This window comes from Ursus maritimus, unplaced genomic scaffold, assembly GCF_017311325.1.
Source record: "Ursus maritimus isolate PB19 unplaced genomic scaffold, ASM1731132v1 scaffold_35, whole genome shotgun sequence".
In the NCBI taxonomy this organism is placed as follows: domain Eukaryota; kingdom Metazoa; phylum Chordata; class Mammalia; order Carnivora; family Ursidae; genus Ursus; species Ursus maritimus.
This window is the reverse complement of record NW_024426119.1, coordinates 1070758-1088659: the sequence shown is the minus strand read 5'-3', so window position 1 is coordinate 1088659 and position 17902 is coordinate 1070758. Positions and strand designations below refer to the sequence as shown.

The window sequence follows — 17902 nt, the reverse complement described above, 5'->3', positions numbered from 1 at the left end:
GTGTAATCCTACTACATCAAAAACAGACAACAGCAAGAGAAAAACTATAGAAAAGTTGTCTCTAGGGACACAATATAACGTCAGCTTCTGCGAGTTGGACATTAAACTAGCTGGAGGCCTCCCTCAGTCTATAACCTTTAGCTTCAAGAATTTTTAAATGGGATTAAAAATATTTGTCTTATAGGGCCATTGTGGAAGCAAGGTATCCTAGTCCCTTCTGTATAATCCCCACTATTTCCATGTTGGCATTCCAGACCCTTCAAGTAAGAAAATGAAGATTTTTTTATGCAGTCTTTATGCATAAGCATTTTTGTTAATAGCTGTTTTCAAAGTATATAATTTGTTCACTAAACTCATAAATATTTCTATTTTTCTACTCTGCCAGGCACTATGCAGAACACTGAGGATTCACAGGGAAATGAGAGGCTTTTGCTTCCAAGGAGCGAATGTAAGGAAGCAGATAGTCAGAATGGTTGATATTGAGAACATAGAGTAACCACCAGGACCATGAATCCTTGTGAAAAAATTGAGGGATAGTCTCGTCGTCTCAAGAGCCCACTTATTTTTCACTTAAGAGATGCTTGGGGTAAAGCCTGACAGTGAGCGCTCTCACCCGTGTCTGCATATATTAAGCAGATAGCTCTAACTGTATCAGTTTCCTAACATAGTGTCTGATGTTCAAGATGAGTGCCTGGGACACATCTTCCTTTTTAAAGCAATAAATGGTTATGGATTTTCCTCTGCAGTAATGCCTGCACTTAAACGTGGACGATGAAATCTGCTGGACTGCACTCTGTCCCACGCGCTCCCTACTCACGAGCTTCTTGGTACTGGTGATGTGCAGATCTAACTATAGGGCTGTCATCAGCTGCCTAATGATCTCCCTTAAATAGGACTGTCAGCCATTTTGTTTTATCCCAAAGGGTTCTTTGCAGATGACCCAGGGAGAAGAGGGGGAGCCAAGGTGCCCCCAGACATCAACACAGAGCTCTGAACATGGTTGTTGTGACCCTTGGGCCGGGGCCCAGGGTATAAGAGAGAAACGGTAGGGATAGAATAGGCAAGCTCCATTCATTTTCAAGTTCAAGGTCCTTCAGCTGGAGGAGTGTAGAAAGAACTTGACTTCGTCAGAGATGACCTGTGATCATATGAAATCTAAGCCAAGAGAGCCAAAGCCTGTATATCCTTGTTCAGGGACAATCACTCAACACCACCACAAGCTGAAACTTTGACAGGAATAGCTGGCGCTTACGAACCGCATAGCTTGGAGAGATGCTGACAGATGATAGCCTTGGATTGTAATCATTCCTCCCCCTCTCTTACAAGTTTAGGAATGAGGTACACCCCTTCCAGTGTTAGTCCTTGGACGCAGAAAAATTTTATTATTTGGTTTTTAGCTCTCTGGTTGTTCTTTCTGGCATTGTGCTCTGTGATTTGGTTACTTTTCAATGTTGTATGGCCATGTGTGGTGGCTAGGAGTTATCTATTTTTATCAACACTATCATCGTGGGTCTTAAAGTCAAGGAGATGTGAATTCAGACCTATTACTAAGGTCAATCATGGTGCATAGGACAGGCTCCTGATTCAGAGAGTCTCAAGGTTCAAGGTCAGAATCTATTATTTCCATGCTGTGTGGTGCTAGGCAAATTAATTAACCTCTCTGTGCTTCAACCTCTTTATCTACAAATGTAAAGGATATTAATATGTACCTTACAGGGTGGTTGTAAAGACAAAATTGAGATGCTGTGATATGGTGGCACATAATGACTGTTCATTAAATTTTCCCTGATGAAAATTGCCTGATTCCTCTGATCCTTGGTATCCTCATTCTTAAAATGATTGTGTTATTGTTAATGTTAAATAATCAAGGGGGTATATCTTAGCAGTGTGGTATGGAATGAAGAGTTGATATTATTATCAATAATAATTAACAGAAACGAAAAACTTCTGAAATGGGCTTCAAAGCCTCATTATTATTGCTTATTCTCTACTTTTTTACGTCAACATCTGTTCTTGTGAGAGTATTCAGTTCTGACTCATCAGTGAAAAGTGACCTTTTCTACAGTAATTATTGTTACATGGGTGAGAGTAGACAGACCTCTTTTTAAAATCTGATTCCATATCTCAATCAGTTAACATGCTTTTACCAAACACATTATGTTCCCAGCTTAGATGGGGAAGCAGTTTTCTGCACTGAGTTTGGTATTAACTAGGGTTACCACGTAAAAAGCACATGCATTCCATAAATTATAACCGGGTGTATAATGTGCATAAGACACTATGCTAGTGAGTATCCTGATAGGTATAAACGTGAGCCAGATGTGGATCCTGCCTTCAGGGGTGCAAAGCCAGCTGAGAGCGCTGGGAGAGGGAGCATGGATGCAGACTGCCTGGATTGGGTACCAGACTCAACCCCTCTCCACCATGAGACTGTAGGCAAGTTACTGAACTGCTCTGTGCAGGGGCTCCTCCTGTGTCAGGTGCAGGTGGCAATAGTACTGACACCATAGCATTGGGGTAAAACTTAGCTGGGTTATTATTCATAAAGCACAGTGATCACAAAGATCAGTAAGTGTGAGCCATTTCAAAAATACATAGTTGGGGATAAGGCATATATGTAAACAAACGTAATGCAAGATTATGGTGATACTGCTATGGAAATTTGGTCAGAGGAGAGATTACATAGGCTTCATAAAGGAATGTGGTATTTGGACTAAGCTTGGGAGGATAGATAATATATGCATATGGAAAAACGAGGCAAATCAGGGCAGCTTTAGAATCAGATAGTATGAGTAAGAGCGTGAAGGGGTGGACAAGGCAAAGAAACTCTACAGGGAAGAAGTTGGGGGGAAAAGGTCAGAAAGCGAAGGTCCTCAGATGCTGGTTTAAGGAATTTCTATTTGCTGTGTGGACAGTGGAGAGAAGGTCATTATGGATTTTCAACAGAAAAATGGTGAGGTCAGAGCTGTGCCTCTGGTGACAGACCAGAGAAAGAAGCTCTAAGCGTCATAACAGCGTGTCCTGGTTTCTAGACCTCCAGTCTGTTCCTTCTCTGGCCTGTGTGCTATAGGACAGGCAGGACGGAAGGCTCAGACACAGGGGATGATGATGTTTGGGCTTGGGTGCTGAGAGGTTGGATGTGTCACTAGCAAACACGGGAACATAAAAGGATGAGCAGACTGAAAAGTGTGTCTGCATGCATTGGGACATGTTGGTTTGCGGTGTTGATCAGTGTACGGATAAGGTCAGGAGTAAGTGGAAGTTTGGAACCTTAGAGTACCACCAGGTTGGAGGTACAGATGGTCCAGGAACTCCTCCGGATAAAACTGGAAGCCTGAAGAATGGATGAGATTGCTAAGGGAAGATCACCCTTGAGCAATCCCTATATGTAGGGATATCAGGAGAAATTGAACATGGAAAGGATCCATCAGAAAGTCAGAGGAACACAGAGTTGAATAAAGGGACAGAAGAGTTTCAAGAAGGAACATTTTAGGGATGCTAGACAAGACTTACTTGGGAGATGGGAAGGTAGTAGGAATGGAGGAGAGATGAGGCAGATGGGAGAACTCACTTCCGGGAGAGTGGGCAGAGACCTTCTGTTGTATTAGGTAGAAATCAGGAAACGCTTATGTGCTCTTTGGTATTTTTCCTAGGAACTTAAGATGTGTGTACCCCTCATCCTTAAGGACAGAGACTAGGTCTAAAAAGTCTAATTACTGATTATTATGCCTTCTGACCTAGCACTTTCTTCCTCTTTATTTTGTCTCGGTCTTATAGATGGCGGGAGGTGGTGATTTGATATTGACTGGGTTGGATCTGCTGTGAGTCCTACAAAAAAGGGAAGGTTTTATGGTCTTGTTCTCGTGAAAACAAAGTTCAGACAAGCTGAAAACATATTATTTAAAAAATCCCTTAAGTTGATAAAACCGAAGAGTTGTTTTATTTTCTCTATCAAAAATTCCTTTTCCTTCCTGGCATAGAGGAAGAGATGGCAGCACCCTCAGGGAACTGGAAATCCTGGTGAAGGAGAGCAAGAACCATGAACATAAGAGAAGGAGAGAGCAAGAAAGAGAAGACTGGGTTCATAGAGCCAGATAGTCTGGCTCTGAGTAAGATCGTCTAGTTTTGGAGTTAGAATAGGAATTGTTCTAAATTTTGACAAAGAATGTTCACCATAGTGTGTGTGTTACTAAAACTGTGGAAGTAATCAGGTCAAGGTGTTCATTTTGAAAAGATTGTCCACATGAACCATGAAGTTAGTTGAGATAATGGCTCAAGTGGCAGGGACAAAGGCTACGTGCTGGCCTTTCGGTAGTCAGCTCCAATACTCCAGTATTAATAGATCTTGTCTCATAAAACCTGATGTGCTCTGAAGTACCCTGGCAGAAGGCTTCATCACCGGAGGGTAGTCAATAAATGTGTGTTGAAGTCACACAAAAATGATCAGATTTTCTGATTGCCATTAAGAGTCAGATAAATGGTGGGAGAATTAACTAGGATGTTGATAGATTGCCCAAGAAGATGTGGAGATTGGCTATCACGTACCTCAAAATAAGAGAGTTTTGCACCTGAGTAGGAAAGTGACGATCTGAATTTGGCATCAAGGGTTGGGAGGAGTGCTCGAGCTTCTGGGGAGGGGAATTACTAGATGTGGAAGAATCTGCAGCCTCCAAGTACAGGAGTTCCTTGGAAATGGTATCCCCTGGAAAGACCCAGATTCGATTTAAAGCAAAGGGACAAAAGGAGAGAGGGAACAGAAGAAGAAAATGTCCATCAGTACAGGAATGAGTGAACAAGGGAGTGAACTGAAGGGACTTGTGTTCTGTGTTTAACCAGGGAGTGAGAGAAGTGATGAGATGGGTTGACTTGATTGTGGTTCCACATGGAACTTGGGTGCAAAGATGACAGCGTCAAGTACTCAAAGCTCAAGATGTCGGTCTGTTGAAGGTTTGCGGAGCGCTGCCGCTCCAGGTGTTGTCTGCAGCCAGGTCAGCACGGAGCATCCGGCCCCAGCCAGCATGGGGAAAAACGTGGAAGCGTTTGGAGAACGAGAGCCTTGGCTCAGAGTCCCAGGCCCATCTGTGTGTGGCCCAGAGGGTGGACCCGGGAAAGTGTGTGCTGGGCTGCTCTTCAGACATCTGGTCAGCCAGGGTGGGTCCCTTTATCACATTAGCCGATGGGCGGCCTAGGTTTAGGAAAGTGTGAATTAGAGGACAGGTTACGTTTCAGAGGACAGAGAAGCAGCCAGTGCAAGGTCAAGCCAAGGTGGTGTGGGCACCTCGGAGTGAAGTGGGCCTGGGAAATGAGGTCATGGAAAGAGGTGTCTTCAACTCCAGCTGAGGAGAGAATTTTGTCGACTTTCACCCGTTCCTGTTAAGTCTGGTCCGTAACACACTCCTGTGATTTCTAAATGCCTGTTTCTTTTTGTTTTTGTTTTTGCTGGCGAGTTGTGTGTAGGTGAGAGATACTTAAATATTCCTCAGTAGGGGGTCCTCTTGACATTTTGGGCAGAAAAATTATGTGTTTGGAGGACTGCCTCTTGCAGTACAAACCACTTAACTCCCGTGACCCTTTTGGCCATGCACATAGCGCCCCTCAGTCATTCTGACAACTGGGAGAGCTCCCTTGTTGCCCGTGCCCTTTGGGAGGCTGCGATTTCCTCTGGTCACCACAGGAGTGGAGCGGAGCAGGGCGGGGGGAGCCTCCCCTCGGGGAAAACTTCAGTTCTCTGCAGAGATTTCACTGAATCCACATTTCGAGAGTATGGTGCTATTCTGGAGGTTTATTCTGTCTCAACTCAAACGAAGACCACGAATCCTGACTTCACTATAAGCAGAGGCTTTTGAAATTATTACTGATTCAATTTAATGATGAACAGTGACATTTCCGTGCTAGTGAAAGTGTGGAGCATTTTTTTTTTCTCAATCTTCTTTTCATATGTCTGTGATTTGTGACTTCTCACATTTTCCTATAGCCCCTGACCAATCCCTGGATACCAGCAGACATCTTTTTTGGGGGGGATCTTTTACTATTGAATCTCTATCTTCGCATCAGATGGAAGGATTTTATTGTTCCATATGACTAGGAACGTAGCGGTCACCTTTTAAGGAAAACCATTTCTGTTCAATCTGCCTGTCCAATACTCTGGGATAAACGCTCACACCATGGGACGTGGGGGTGAGGCAGGGGAACAGGAGAGCTTTGCTGAGGAGGACGCTCCAACTCACCCTCATTTCATTATTCCTTTAACTCACCCATACCTGCAAATGGTTTTGATGTTTGAAACACAGAGGTGGAGTTAAGTGGTGGGGAGAGTGGGGTATAGGAGGACAGATTGAAGGAATGGTAAGGAAAATGCTTTCCTCTCAGCCTCAGGCAGGGTTGTGCGAGAGAGGAGTGTGTTAGTGTAAATCGAGGTTGACCTCGTTTCTGGACCATCAGCGAGAGGACTGCCATTCAAACAAGGTCTCTGAAATTTCCGGAGGGTTGCTTTTGAAAGTGATGTATGGGAGAGAGGTCCCCCTCCTTAGAATTCGGAGTCGTTCCTCTACTTGACCTTCAGCTCCTCCTCCCAATGTGAATCCCCAGGCTTCTCTCAGCCTTCCTTTCCCATATGTCTAGGACTCATTTCCTGTCACCGTCCACAGCTTCCTTCTGTCATCCCTGGCACATGCGTTACCCACTACATACGCCCTCTCCCCCCACAGCACGGCTCTTGCCTCATCCAAGCCTGACGCCAAATGGACTTTCTCGCCACAGATCCTATCTCTGCCTGACCTCTGCTGTTGTCTCTGTTCCCCTTAGTCACATCTCACTGTCCCGTTCCTGTTGTTTATGTAGAGATTGCTTAGATGTACTCTCGTGTCCGTCCACATGTTGAAATTCTCTGCTCCCCTGGACGGTGGGCATTTCCTGTGTCCCCGCAGTGAGGCTCCTGCTGCAGACGTCGTGTACCCGCTCCCACTGACCTCACCCCGGAGCTGAGAGTTCAGACTCGGGAGGTGCGCAGCACTGCCGTGTGGATGGCACGCTCTCCTTTTCTGTATCCCATGCAAAAGCATGTACCTCTCGGTGTACCTGATAACGATGCAGCCAGGTGACTTGGGGACCTGGTTTCACGTGGGGAGGCGGCCCCCGATCACTCACAGGTGTGTCTCTGTTCTCCCGGCAGGAAGATGAGGTGGTTCTCCAGTGCATCGCGAACATTCACAAGGAGCAAAGGAAGTTCTGCCTGGCAGCCGAGGGCCTTGGGAACCGCCTGTGCTTCCTGGAGCCCACTTCAGAAGCCAAGGTAAGATCGATCGCCTGCCCTGCACCTTCTCCCCTTGGCCTCCTGGCAGTCATTTGCGGGGGAAGGAGCTGCAGGGAGAGGATGAGGAGGGTGATGAGGAAGAAGTGAGAAAGAACACATTTGTTTTTAAAAGGGAAAGCAGGTCAGATTTAAACCGTACCTCTCCCCAGCAGTAGGAACCCAGAGCAGTGAAGAATAAGTGGTGCCTTGTCTGCCATTGTCAGCAGGACAGCAGTGATGCTTTGAGCCCTGTCAGCCCCTCGAACGAGAGGGTGTCCTCAACCTCCCAGAACATCGGGTTGTGATAATTCCTAGAAGTCTGAGCGCATGTTCTTGACTCGCAGCTGGCATTGATTGCTCCAGGGGTCCACGGGTGCTTGGGCCAGTGTTTCTCAGCAAGCACGCTGCTCTCAGTTATGACTGTGCTGAGATCATCATCCCCACCTGCCCACAGTGACCTGGGGGCAGAGAAGAGTGTCTGCTCTGGTCCCTGCCTGCGTGGTGGCATGTCATGTCCTGTCTCTTCAGCCGCACTTTAAGACGATCTCTGCTTTTCTTGATCCGTATGTCGAGTGGGTCCGCGTACTCAGCATGATGACAGTGCTTTGCTGTCCCGGCCAGACCTTTAGATCAGTCAGGGTTCTGCAGAGAAACATCCCTCCCTTTCTCTCGGTGGATGGGTGGGTGGAAAAATAGATAGGGATTGAATATATCGCCTCTTGCAATTATTGGGGCTGGCGAGTCTGAAATCTGCACGTCAAATCAGCAGGTTAGAAAACTCAGGCAGAAATTAATGCTGTCTTGAGGCAGAATATTTTTTCTCCAGGAAACCTCAGTTTGTTTGTTTTTTTTTTAAGGCCCTCAACAGATGAGGTGAGGCCCACTGACATTCTCAAGGGTAACTTCTACTTGAGGTCAACTGATTATAGATGTTAATCACATCTATTCAATACCTTCACCTCAAAACCTGGATTGGTGTTTGATTAAACAATGGAGTCCTATAGTCTAGCCACATTGATGTACAACTGACCATCCCACCTTCTGAGCTCAGTTTTCTCACAGAACCATGTTTCTTCATTTTTTTTATTTTAAAGCAGGAAGTGGTTTCTGTATTTTCCAGTAGGCCCACGCGATGGGCATGTCCTTTCTCCACAGGAACCTACACAGTCACAGACACATATACCTAGTTCGACCAAATCCTAGAGCACCAGATGTGCACCGTGATGGCCATGCCTCCCAGAAGCCCCTGTCCTCTCCACCACTTTTTTGCCCTCCCATGGAGGTCACTCATCCCTGAGTACAAATGTCTATCTGTGACATGTATGGCCAGTGCCAGTATGACAGAGTCCCATCAAAATAAAGCGAGGGGCACCTGGATGGCTCAGTTAGTTAAGCATCTGACTCTTGATTTTGGCGCAGGTCATGATCTCAGAGTCCTGGGATCAAGCCCCACATCAGGCTCTGAGCTCAGCGGGGACTCTGCTTGAGATTGCTTCTCTCCATCTGCACCCCCCATGATAAAGAAACAACTCTTAAAAAGGAGGGGAGCAAAAGAAAAGGAAGATTTTTTTTTTCTTTTTAGAGGTCTTAGACTTGATTTCCCTGAGGTCTTTTTTATTTGCTTTTGACCTGAGCTAGGTATTGTTCTTTTCATTCCCAGCAGTCCGGGATACTAAGAAGATCACTAGATTAGAAATCAAGAAGTTAGTTCTCAACCACCAGCTAGTCATGTAACTGCGAGCAAGCCACTCAAACTTGTTTACAGTTTCCTCATCTGCTTAGTGGGCATTTAATAGTAACTACCTAAAAAGGTTGTTATTAGGATTAAATGAGTTAATGCATATGAAGTGCCTAGCACATTGTAAACTCTATATAACAACTGACTACTATGATTAATTTCACCTAAACCAGATGAAAAACAATTATATATCCTAACCCGAGAATTCTTTGTATCCTCTAGGAATAAAAATAACCCATACCACACATAAATGCATTTGAGGATGAGAAAATATCCTTCCTAACACCCACTTGACTAAGTATTCTTATTGTATTTTATTTTTGTGAGAGAAACAGCGCACGCTCATGCACAGGGTGGGGCAGGGGCAGCAGGCGAGGAGAGAGAATCCCAAGCCGACTCCCCACTGAGCACAGAGCCTGATGCAGGGCTCGATCTCATGACCCTGAGATGTCAACCTGAGCCAAAATCAGGAGTCAGACACTTAACTGACTGAGCCACCCAGGCAGCCCTAAGTGTTCTTATTTTAATTTTTCATTTTAAATTTAGAACAAGGTTTAGAAATTTAGAAAAAGAGATGTAACACATTATAATTTTATCATCTTGTCACAACTGTTTTCATTTGTTTTTCATTCAGTCTTTGTCCACACGCACCTATATGTTTTTAAAGTCGTACTCAGAGTGGATATATAGGCATTCTGCTTTCTTTTCTTTGACATTTTAGCCAGTTCCATAATGCTCTATAGTCTTCATGGTTCTTAAAAAAAAAAACATGTATGTGGCTTTGCTAGTTTACATTTGTTTCTTAGAGTAAATGTCCAGGAGAAAAATGACTGCTGTTAAGAGCATGAACAGTATTCAACTGCTTTCCCCAAAGGATACACCAGTTGTCACAGTGGACGTGCCCACTGTCATTGCATGAGTATGTGTCTCTTTTATATATAGTATGAGGAAACTGCACCATGAGCACTTCTCAAAACAAAACCAATCAAAACAAAAACAGGGTCAAATTCATGGAAAGGATAGAGAAATTTCTCAACTCTTCCCGTCACCATTCCAGGGAGCCGCTGTCTAGCCACCATTTTCTGAGACGTTAGTCTTTTCTGCAGCCAGCTACACTGTGCACACATCACTTCTGGCCTCCCCCCTCCCTTTCCATGAAGTATTTCCCCTAACTCCCTACCATCAAATTTCACAACCACCTGTGCCATTCTTAGGTTCTCGGAGGCTAACATAAGGCGTGCAGTGAAGTAAGAAGGTGTATTCCCAAGCCTGCACTGAGTGTGAGGCACACACCTCAAACGCCACTCTAAGCACCAGCTACAGAGCCACCGTGACCTTGGCGTTCCTAGTTAAGGGTATTTCAAGCTAACCGCTCAGAGATAAAACTGAGATAAATTCTAGGGAGAAGACAGACCTCTGAGAAAGAAGAGATAAGGTTCTCAAAAGATATTCTTCGTATACAGCCCTAAGAAAAGGAGGTCACATTGAAGCAAGAAGTGAGAAGGTAGAAGAATGAGAAGCAAAAGTATGCCAAGGTTTGCTGTAGACATGGAGACCATGTAACACTTTGGAGCGCTCTTTTGACTTTCTGTTGGCCCTGGCCCACTCTTCTCTGAAGGTCTTCTGAAACTGCAGCTCAGCAGATGGAAGCACTGTTATTCAGACTTCCCTTTCAAAGATGCACAGCTCCAGGAATTAAAAGGTGTCTTGTTTTATAAGAAAGACTTCAGAATTATAACCAGAGACCAGGAAACATGGAAAGGAAACGTTGCTTCTTTATCAATAACAGCAAATACTTTTTTTTTTTACTGTCATTAAAAAATTTTTTTTAAGATTTTATTTGTTTAACAGAGAGTGCGGCAGATGGAGAGGGAGAAGCAGAGTTCCCAAGGAGCAGGCAGCGCGCTGCGGGGCTCCATCCCAGGACCCCAGAATCATGACCTGAGCCGAAGGCAGACACTTAACCTACTGAGCCACCCAGGCGCCCTTTACTGTCATTTTTAAGTGGAAAACTTGTTCCCAGGAATTTACTTTTCATTTAGCCCATATTATCTATTTTGTACCTACAATACCAGCTGGGGAAGCAGGGGGTGAGTCTTACTTGGTTTAACTTAACATCGAAACTCCTGAGACTCTCATAGATGGCTTGGCAGTAGTCTGTGCAGTGGGACAGGAATCACCGCTTGCCTGCTGGGATGTGTCAGGCATGTGGGAATCCCTCACGCCAGGTGACCGCTCGAGTGCAAAGAGATGAGGTCCGCGTCAGGCAGTGTGAGAGTTACCATGATTTACAAGCCTCATGTAACAGGAGCCAGGGTTTCTTGTAACAACACCACAGGCATAGCTTTGGGGGGCCCCACAAAGGACCCCTCCCCCCAGCTAGAAAGGTCTTACACTTGGGGAATTGCAAAGAGAGGGCTTCCTACGTGCGGCATTGGTGTCATCCCAGTGCGGAGTCCGGCTGCCCATCGGGGATCATTTTCACCTTAAGTAGTGTTCCCGAGTAACATAATTCTCACAGCAGTTTTACCAGGTTGTCCTAAAAAAAAAACTGGACAGTTAGTTGAAGGTCCTATTCTCATGCAGAAGGAGTAAAGAATTTTGTAAGCCTTATCCCACAGCAATCTTCGTGGATGGCAATTATTTAACTACACTGGCCTTGTCTGATGTGTCTGGAACCCAAACACCTTTCCAAATCCTCACTTCTGCCTTCCTTAGTTATAGTCCATCAAAAAGTAAGAAGCATATGGGAACTTTTGGTTGAAAATCAGTTTCAGCAGACGAAGGTTTGTTCCACTCATTTTAATAGGATGAAACAGAAATTGTGAAGTGAAACAACTTAACCCTCGTGCCCTTTTTTTTTTTTTTTTAAGATTTGTCAGAGCGTGCGCGTGCGCACAAGCAGAGGGAGAATCAGGCCCCCCACTGAGCAAGGAGCCTGATGCAGGACTCAATCCCGGGACCTTGGGGACCCCAGGATCACGATCTGAGCCAAAGGCAGACACCTAACTGACAGAGCCACCCAGGCGCCCATCCTTGTGCCCTTTAAAAGCCAGCGGCATGTCTGAAATCTTTGGGCTCCCAGGGTTTCAGAATGAAGTTCTACCTCTCTGTTGGAGAACACTTACTGGTCATGGTGTATTCAAAATGAAAAAGCCAATTTCAGATCCAGTGTTCAAACTGAGAATTTCCAGGGGATATTTAGTCCTATTGCCGTCCACCTCCTCTCCTGAAAACGAAGAATTGTCTGCTCGGGCTTCCGAGAAGCTGGATAGGCTCTACAGAGCCAGGACTGGACATCCGCGATTGTGCAGACATCATTATGTAGATGGCATAAGTTAAAAGAGAATTCTAGGCTAAAAATAACTTATTTTCTATTGTTTTTATTATCTTTAGCTCAGAATAGATTTACTGTTGACTTCTAAAAACATAAGCCTGTGCAAATTTGCAGAGAATGAGGCTCAGCCTGAGGTTGTGCACGTGTCTTTGAACTTCTGATTGCTGTTTTAGAGTGCAGTAGTTTTTCTGGGCTTACGGTCTTAGGAAAAGCCAAACTATTATAAAACTTTTTTTTTTTTTTAACTCCCTTGTCGTATGAGAGAGAATGACAGGTGGAAAATGTGAGCCCTTTTGATTGATTTACATTTATCGGGCATCATGTGCTCTATGCCATTTACTGCAGTGGGTACTTACATGCTCTCATTTAATTTTTATTGCCCTATGGAGTAAATATCGATCTCATTTACAGAGAAGGATACAAGAATTTAGACAAAGTTAGGGAAATTCCTGAAGATGATTCATTCTAAGCTTGAATCACTAATTCTGTAGTACTCAACAATAAAGAGTATCCTGGATCTAACTTAAGGATATAAAAGCCATATTTCTGCATGTGGTTAGATTTTAAGATTACCTGGGCAGATCTCCATACCCCCTCCCACAACCTTCCTGCATCTGTCCTCTGAATGCCTGACATTCCAAAGTTAGAAATATGTATTTTGCTTAAATCAAGTAGAAACTATTAAAATGCAAATGTTCTGAGAGAGCACATAGAAGCAATGTTAAATTTTTATAGCTAATTTTTTTTTAGTATAAATGACATCAGGTATTTTCTTGGAGGAATAAGGAAGATTACTAAGTGTCTCTATCTTAGGATATAAGGCATAGAAACACTGCTTAAAGTACTCTACCAAACAACTTGTTATGTGACAAGAGCATAAGACTAGGACACAGAAAGTTAGGGTTTTAGGTGTGCTCTGGAGCTTTTTTTTTTAGATTTATTTATTTATTTTAGAGAGAGAGCATGCAAGTGGTGAATGTGGGATCAAATGTCTCCTGCACTGAATTAGAGTAGTTTACCTGTCACGGTGCCTCCCCTCCACCAGTCTGTGAGCATTGAAGTGAAGACTGTGGTTAAGAAACATGACTGTGGACCATGGAACAAGATTGCCTGGGCTGGTAATTCAGGCCCCAGTGTTTAACAGCTGTCTGACCACGGTTCCAATGACTTTACCCCTCTCGGCCTCCATTTCCTTGACTTGAAAACTGTATCCATCTTATAAGTTATGAAGATTCAGTTACATGGGTTCCTCATTGTAAAGTACTTATAACAGTGCCTGACACACCCCAAAGTGCTTTTTAAGCAATAGCTTTTTATTATCCCAAGTATGGAGTCAGACACACTTGAGGTCATCAGAAACCGTTGCTTGATGAGTTACCCACATACTGAATTAGTTAAAATAGTTAAATATTTTATTTTTTTTTTTAATTTTAATTCCAGTATTAACATACAGTGTTGTGTTAGTTTCAGGTGTACAACATAGTGATTCAGCACTCAGTGCTCATCATAAGTGTACTCTTAGTCCCCTTCACCTATTTCACCCATCCCCCCACTCACCTACCCTCTGGCGACCATCAGCTTGTTCTCTAGAGTTAAGAGTCTGCTTTTTGGTTTGTTTCTTTTGTTTCTCAAATTCCACATATGGGTGAAATCATACGGTATTTGTCTTTCTCTGACTTACTTCACTTAGCATAATACCCTCTAGTTCATCCACGTCATTGCGAATGGCAGGATTTCCTTCTCTTTGATGGCTGATAATGCTCCATTGTGTAGATACACCACAGCTTCTTTATTCCTCTATCGATGGACACTTGGGCTGCTTGCATGTCTTGGCTGTTGTACATAGTGCAGCAATACACATACGGGTGCGTATATTTTTCAAAGTCAGTGTTTTTGTTTTCTTTGGGTAAATACCCCGTAGTGGAATTTCTGGATCATGTGGTATTCTATTTTTAGTTTTTGGAGGAGCCTCCATTCTGTCTTCCACAGTGACTGTACCAATTTACATTCCTATCAACAGTGCATGACGGTTCCTTTTTCCTCCACATCCTCACCAGTGTTTATTTCTTGTTTTTCTCATTCTCATCATTCTGACAGGTGCGAGGTGATCTATCATTGTGGTTTTGATTTGCATTTCCCTGGTGATGAGTGCTGTTGAGCATCCTTTCATGTGTCTGTTGGCCATCTGGATGTCTTTGGAGAAATGTCTGTTCGTGTCTTCTGCCCATCTTCTTTTTAAAGTAGACTCCACGCCCAGTGTGGAACCCAATGCAGGGCTTCAACTCATGACCCTGAGATCAAAACCTGAGCTGAGATCAAGAGTCAGATCCTTAACCGACTAAGCCACCCAGGTGCCCCTTTTCTGTCCAGTTTTAAATTAGATTATTTGGGTTTTTTGGTATTGAGTTGTAGAAGTTCTTTATTTTTCTTTATTTTTATTTATTTATTTTTTAAGATTTTATTTATTTATTTGACAGAGAGAGAGACAGCCAGCGAGAGAGGGAACACAAGCAGGGGGAGTGGGAGAGGAAGAAGCAGGCTCATAGCGGAGGAGCCTGATGTGGGGCTCGATCCCAGAGCACCAGGATCACGCCCTGAGCTGAAGGCAGGCGCTTAACCGCTGTGCCACCCAGGCGCCCCTATTTTTAGATACTAACCCTTAATCAGATATGTCATTTGCAAGTATCTTCTCCCAGTCAGGAGTGTCTTTTAGTTCTGTTGATTGTTTCCTTTTCTGTGCAGGAGCTTTTTATTTTGATGTAACTCCAGTAGTTTATTTTTGCTTCTGTTTCTCTTGCCACAAGAGGCATATTTAAAAAATGTTGCTACAGCCAATGTCAGAGAAGTTATTGCCTATGTTCTTTTCTAGGATTTTTATAGTTTCAGGTCTCTCATTTAGGTTTTTAATCCATTTTGAGTTTGTTTTTGTGTATAGTGTAAGAATAAATATTTTAAAGCCTGGATTTGACCATCAGCAGGATGTTTATGACATTTAAAGTGAAATATTAACAAGAGTCTGGGTTAAGTTAGATGAAAAGGATTAAGCAACGAGTGAATAGTTTTTAAAAATAAAGTGAATCAGTGGGATGTACATTTTATTATTGATTTCTAATTTAATTCTGATATGACAAAACCATGCTCTGTAGGTTTCAATTCTTGGCAGTTTATTGGGACTGTTTTATAGCTAACATGTGGCCTATCTTGCTTAATATTCCACGTGTTCTACTTTTAAAAAGTGGATCTTTTTCAGTTGCCTAGTATTTTATGAATAGTAAGATGGTTGATCGTGGTGTTCAAATCTTCTGTTCTTACTGAGTTGTATTTATATGTTCTATCAATTACTGAGATAGACGTGTTAAAAATTATGAAGATTTCTCTTTGTCTCCCTTTAGTTCTGTCAGTTTTGTTTCATGTATTTTAAAGCTCTCTTCTTAGGGGGGTGTGTGTGTATGATTTTTATTTTCTTGATGAATTAATCTTTGTGTCATTATCAAATGCTTCTGTTTATCCCTGATCTTATTGTATGCTTTGATATTAACACGGCCATAAACTTCCATGCTTACTATTTTGTGGTCTATCTTTTTCTGTCTTTTTATTTTCAATTTGTTTTTATATCTTTATATCGAAGGCATGTCCCTCATAAACAAGAGATAGTTACATGTTATTCCTTCCCCTTTTTTATAATCTCTGCTGTTTTATTGGAGTATTCAGTTAAATTTATTGTAACAATCGATACCATTGGGTTTTAGTCTACCATCTTACTATTTGTTTTGTGTCCTCTGGTTTTTATTCTTCTGTTTCTCTTTTTTTTACCTTCCTTAGGATAAATCAAATATGTTTTAGTATTCTGTTTTTTCTCTTCAACTGGATTTGGCTCCTCTTCTTCTGTGTATTATTTTTAGTCATTACTTTAGGAAATACAATATAAATCCTTAACCTCTCAGAGTCTGTCTGGAGTAGTATTATACCACTTTTATCCTTTGTGCTATTATTGTCACATGTTTTATTTTTACATGTTACATAATATGCAGTACTTTCTTATTTTTGTTTCAAAGAGTCAGTTGTCGCAAAGAAATTAAGAAAAGGAAAAAATCATCCTTTATAATATTCATATATTTACCATTTTCAGTGCCCTTTAGTCTGTCCTCTAGACCCAGACTCCCATCTAGTAGCTTTCCCTTAAGCCTAAAGAACATCCTTTAGCATTTCTTGTAGTTCAGGTCTGCTGATGACAAACTCTCCCAGCTTTTGTTTCACTGACAGTGTCTTTATTTTGTCTCTATTTTTTAAGGATATTTTCTCTGTAAATTCCTTGTTTGATTTTTTTCTTTTATCAATTTAAATATGGTGTTTTGCCATCTTTCGGTCTCCTTTTTTTAAAATAAAAGTAAGCTATCATTCTTAGGATTCCTCTATATGTAGTAAGTCGTTTTTTTTTTTTGTTTTTTTTTTTTGCTGGCAGGTTTTAAGAATTTTCTTTATCTTTGATTTTAAACATGTTGAATTCAAAAGTACTGTAAGACATCCAAGAAAAAATTTTGATAGGCATCTGATATATAAAACAAGTTTTGAAGAGAAATTGGGATTAATCTTTTCAAAGATTCAAAACATCTTTGCTTTTCAGTTTGAATGATTACGTTTGAGGGTGGTTTTCTTTGCATTTATCCTGCCTGGATTTTGCTGAGTTTCATGGATCTTTTGGTTTTTTGTTGTTTTGTTTGTTTTTAATTAAGTTTGGAAACTTGGGGGCCGTTACTACTTAAAGTACTTTTTCTGCCACATTTGCTCTTTCTGAAATTCCAATTGCTTGTATATTAAACTGTTTGATATTGTTCTATAGGTCCCTAAAATGGTTTATTTTTTCAACTATTTTTCTCTCTGTGCTTCAGTTTGAATATTTCCTACTGGCTTGTCTTTATGTTAACTGATACTTTTATTTAATATAAAGGTGCCATTAACTCCTTCCAGTGAATTTTTTCCAGCTATGTATTTCTGAAATTTCCATTAGTCCTTTTCTAAGGTTTTACATAGTAACCTCAATTTCTCTTTTGCCATTATTCCCATTTTTTCCTATAAATATATTAACATAGTTATAGTAGTTATTTTAAATACTTGACTAATACCAGTATCTGGATTGTCTGTGGGTCTACTCCTAACGGAGCTTTCTGTTGATTGAGTCACATTTTCCTATTTCTTTTGATATCTAGTAATTGTATACTGAAGATTATAGGTGGTATTTTGTAGTTCTCATTTTTATCTTCCCATGAAGAGTATTGCATTTTATTCTAGCAGGCAGTTAAATTATTGGTGGACCTCCTTGATCTTATGAAGACCTAGTCTAATTTGATTTTGCTTTTAGTCCTAGAATACAGTCTTTGTTCTTGGGATTAAAGCCCTTCTGAGTTTTAATGAAAATCCTGAAGTGTTTTCCAACCCCTTCTAAATAACAACACTTGAACACCAAATTCTGACACTCTAAAGTTGGGTAGCTGCTGAAACCTTCACTCATTTTTAGTGTTCTAACTCTTGCCCTCCT

The 17902-nt window shown here is 42.1% G+C and overlaps 1 protein-coding gene across 1 annotated transcript in view; it reads left to right on the top strand.

Annotated features, from left to right (window-relative positions):
- The window catches only part of RYR3 (ryanodine receptor 3), a 491158-nt gene that overhangs the window by 148456 nt on the left and 324800 nt on the right, over positions 1-17902 (top strand). The window contains 1 exon segment of the mRNA XM_040620426.1: positions 7172-7291. Within this exon segment, the coding sequence (XP_040476360.1) occupies positions 7172-7291 (120 nt within the window).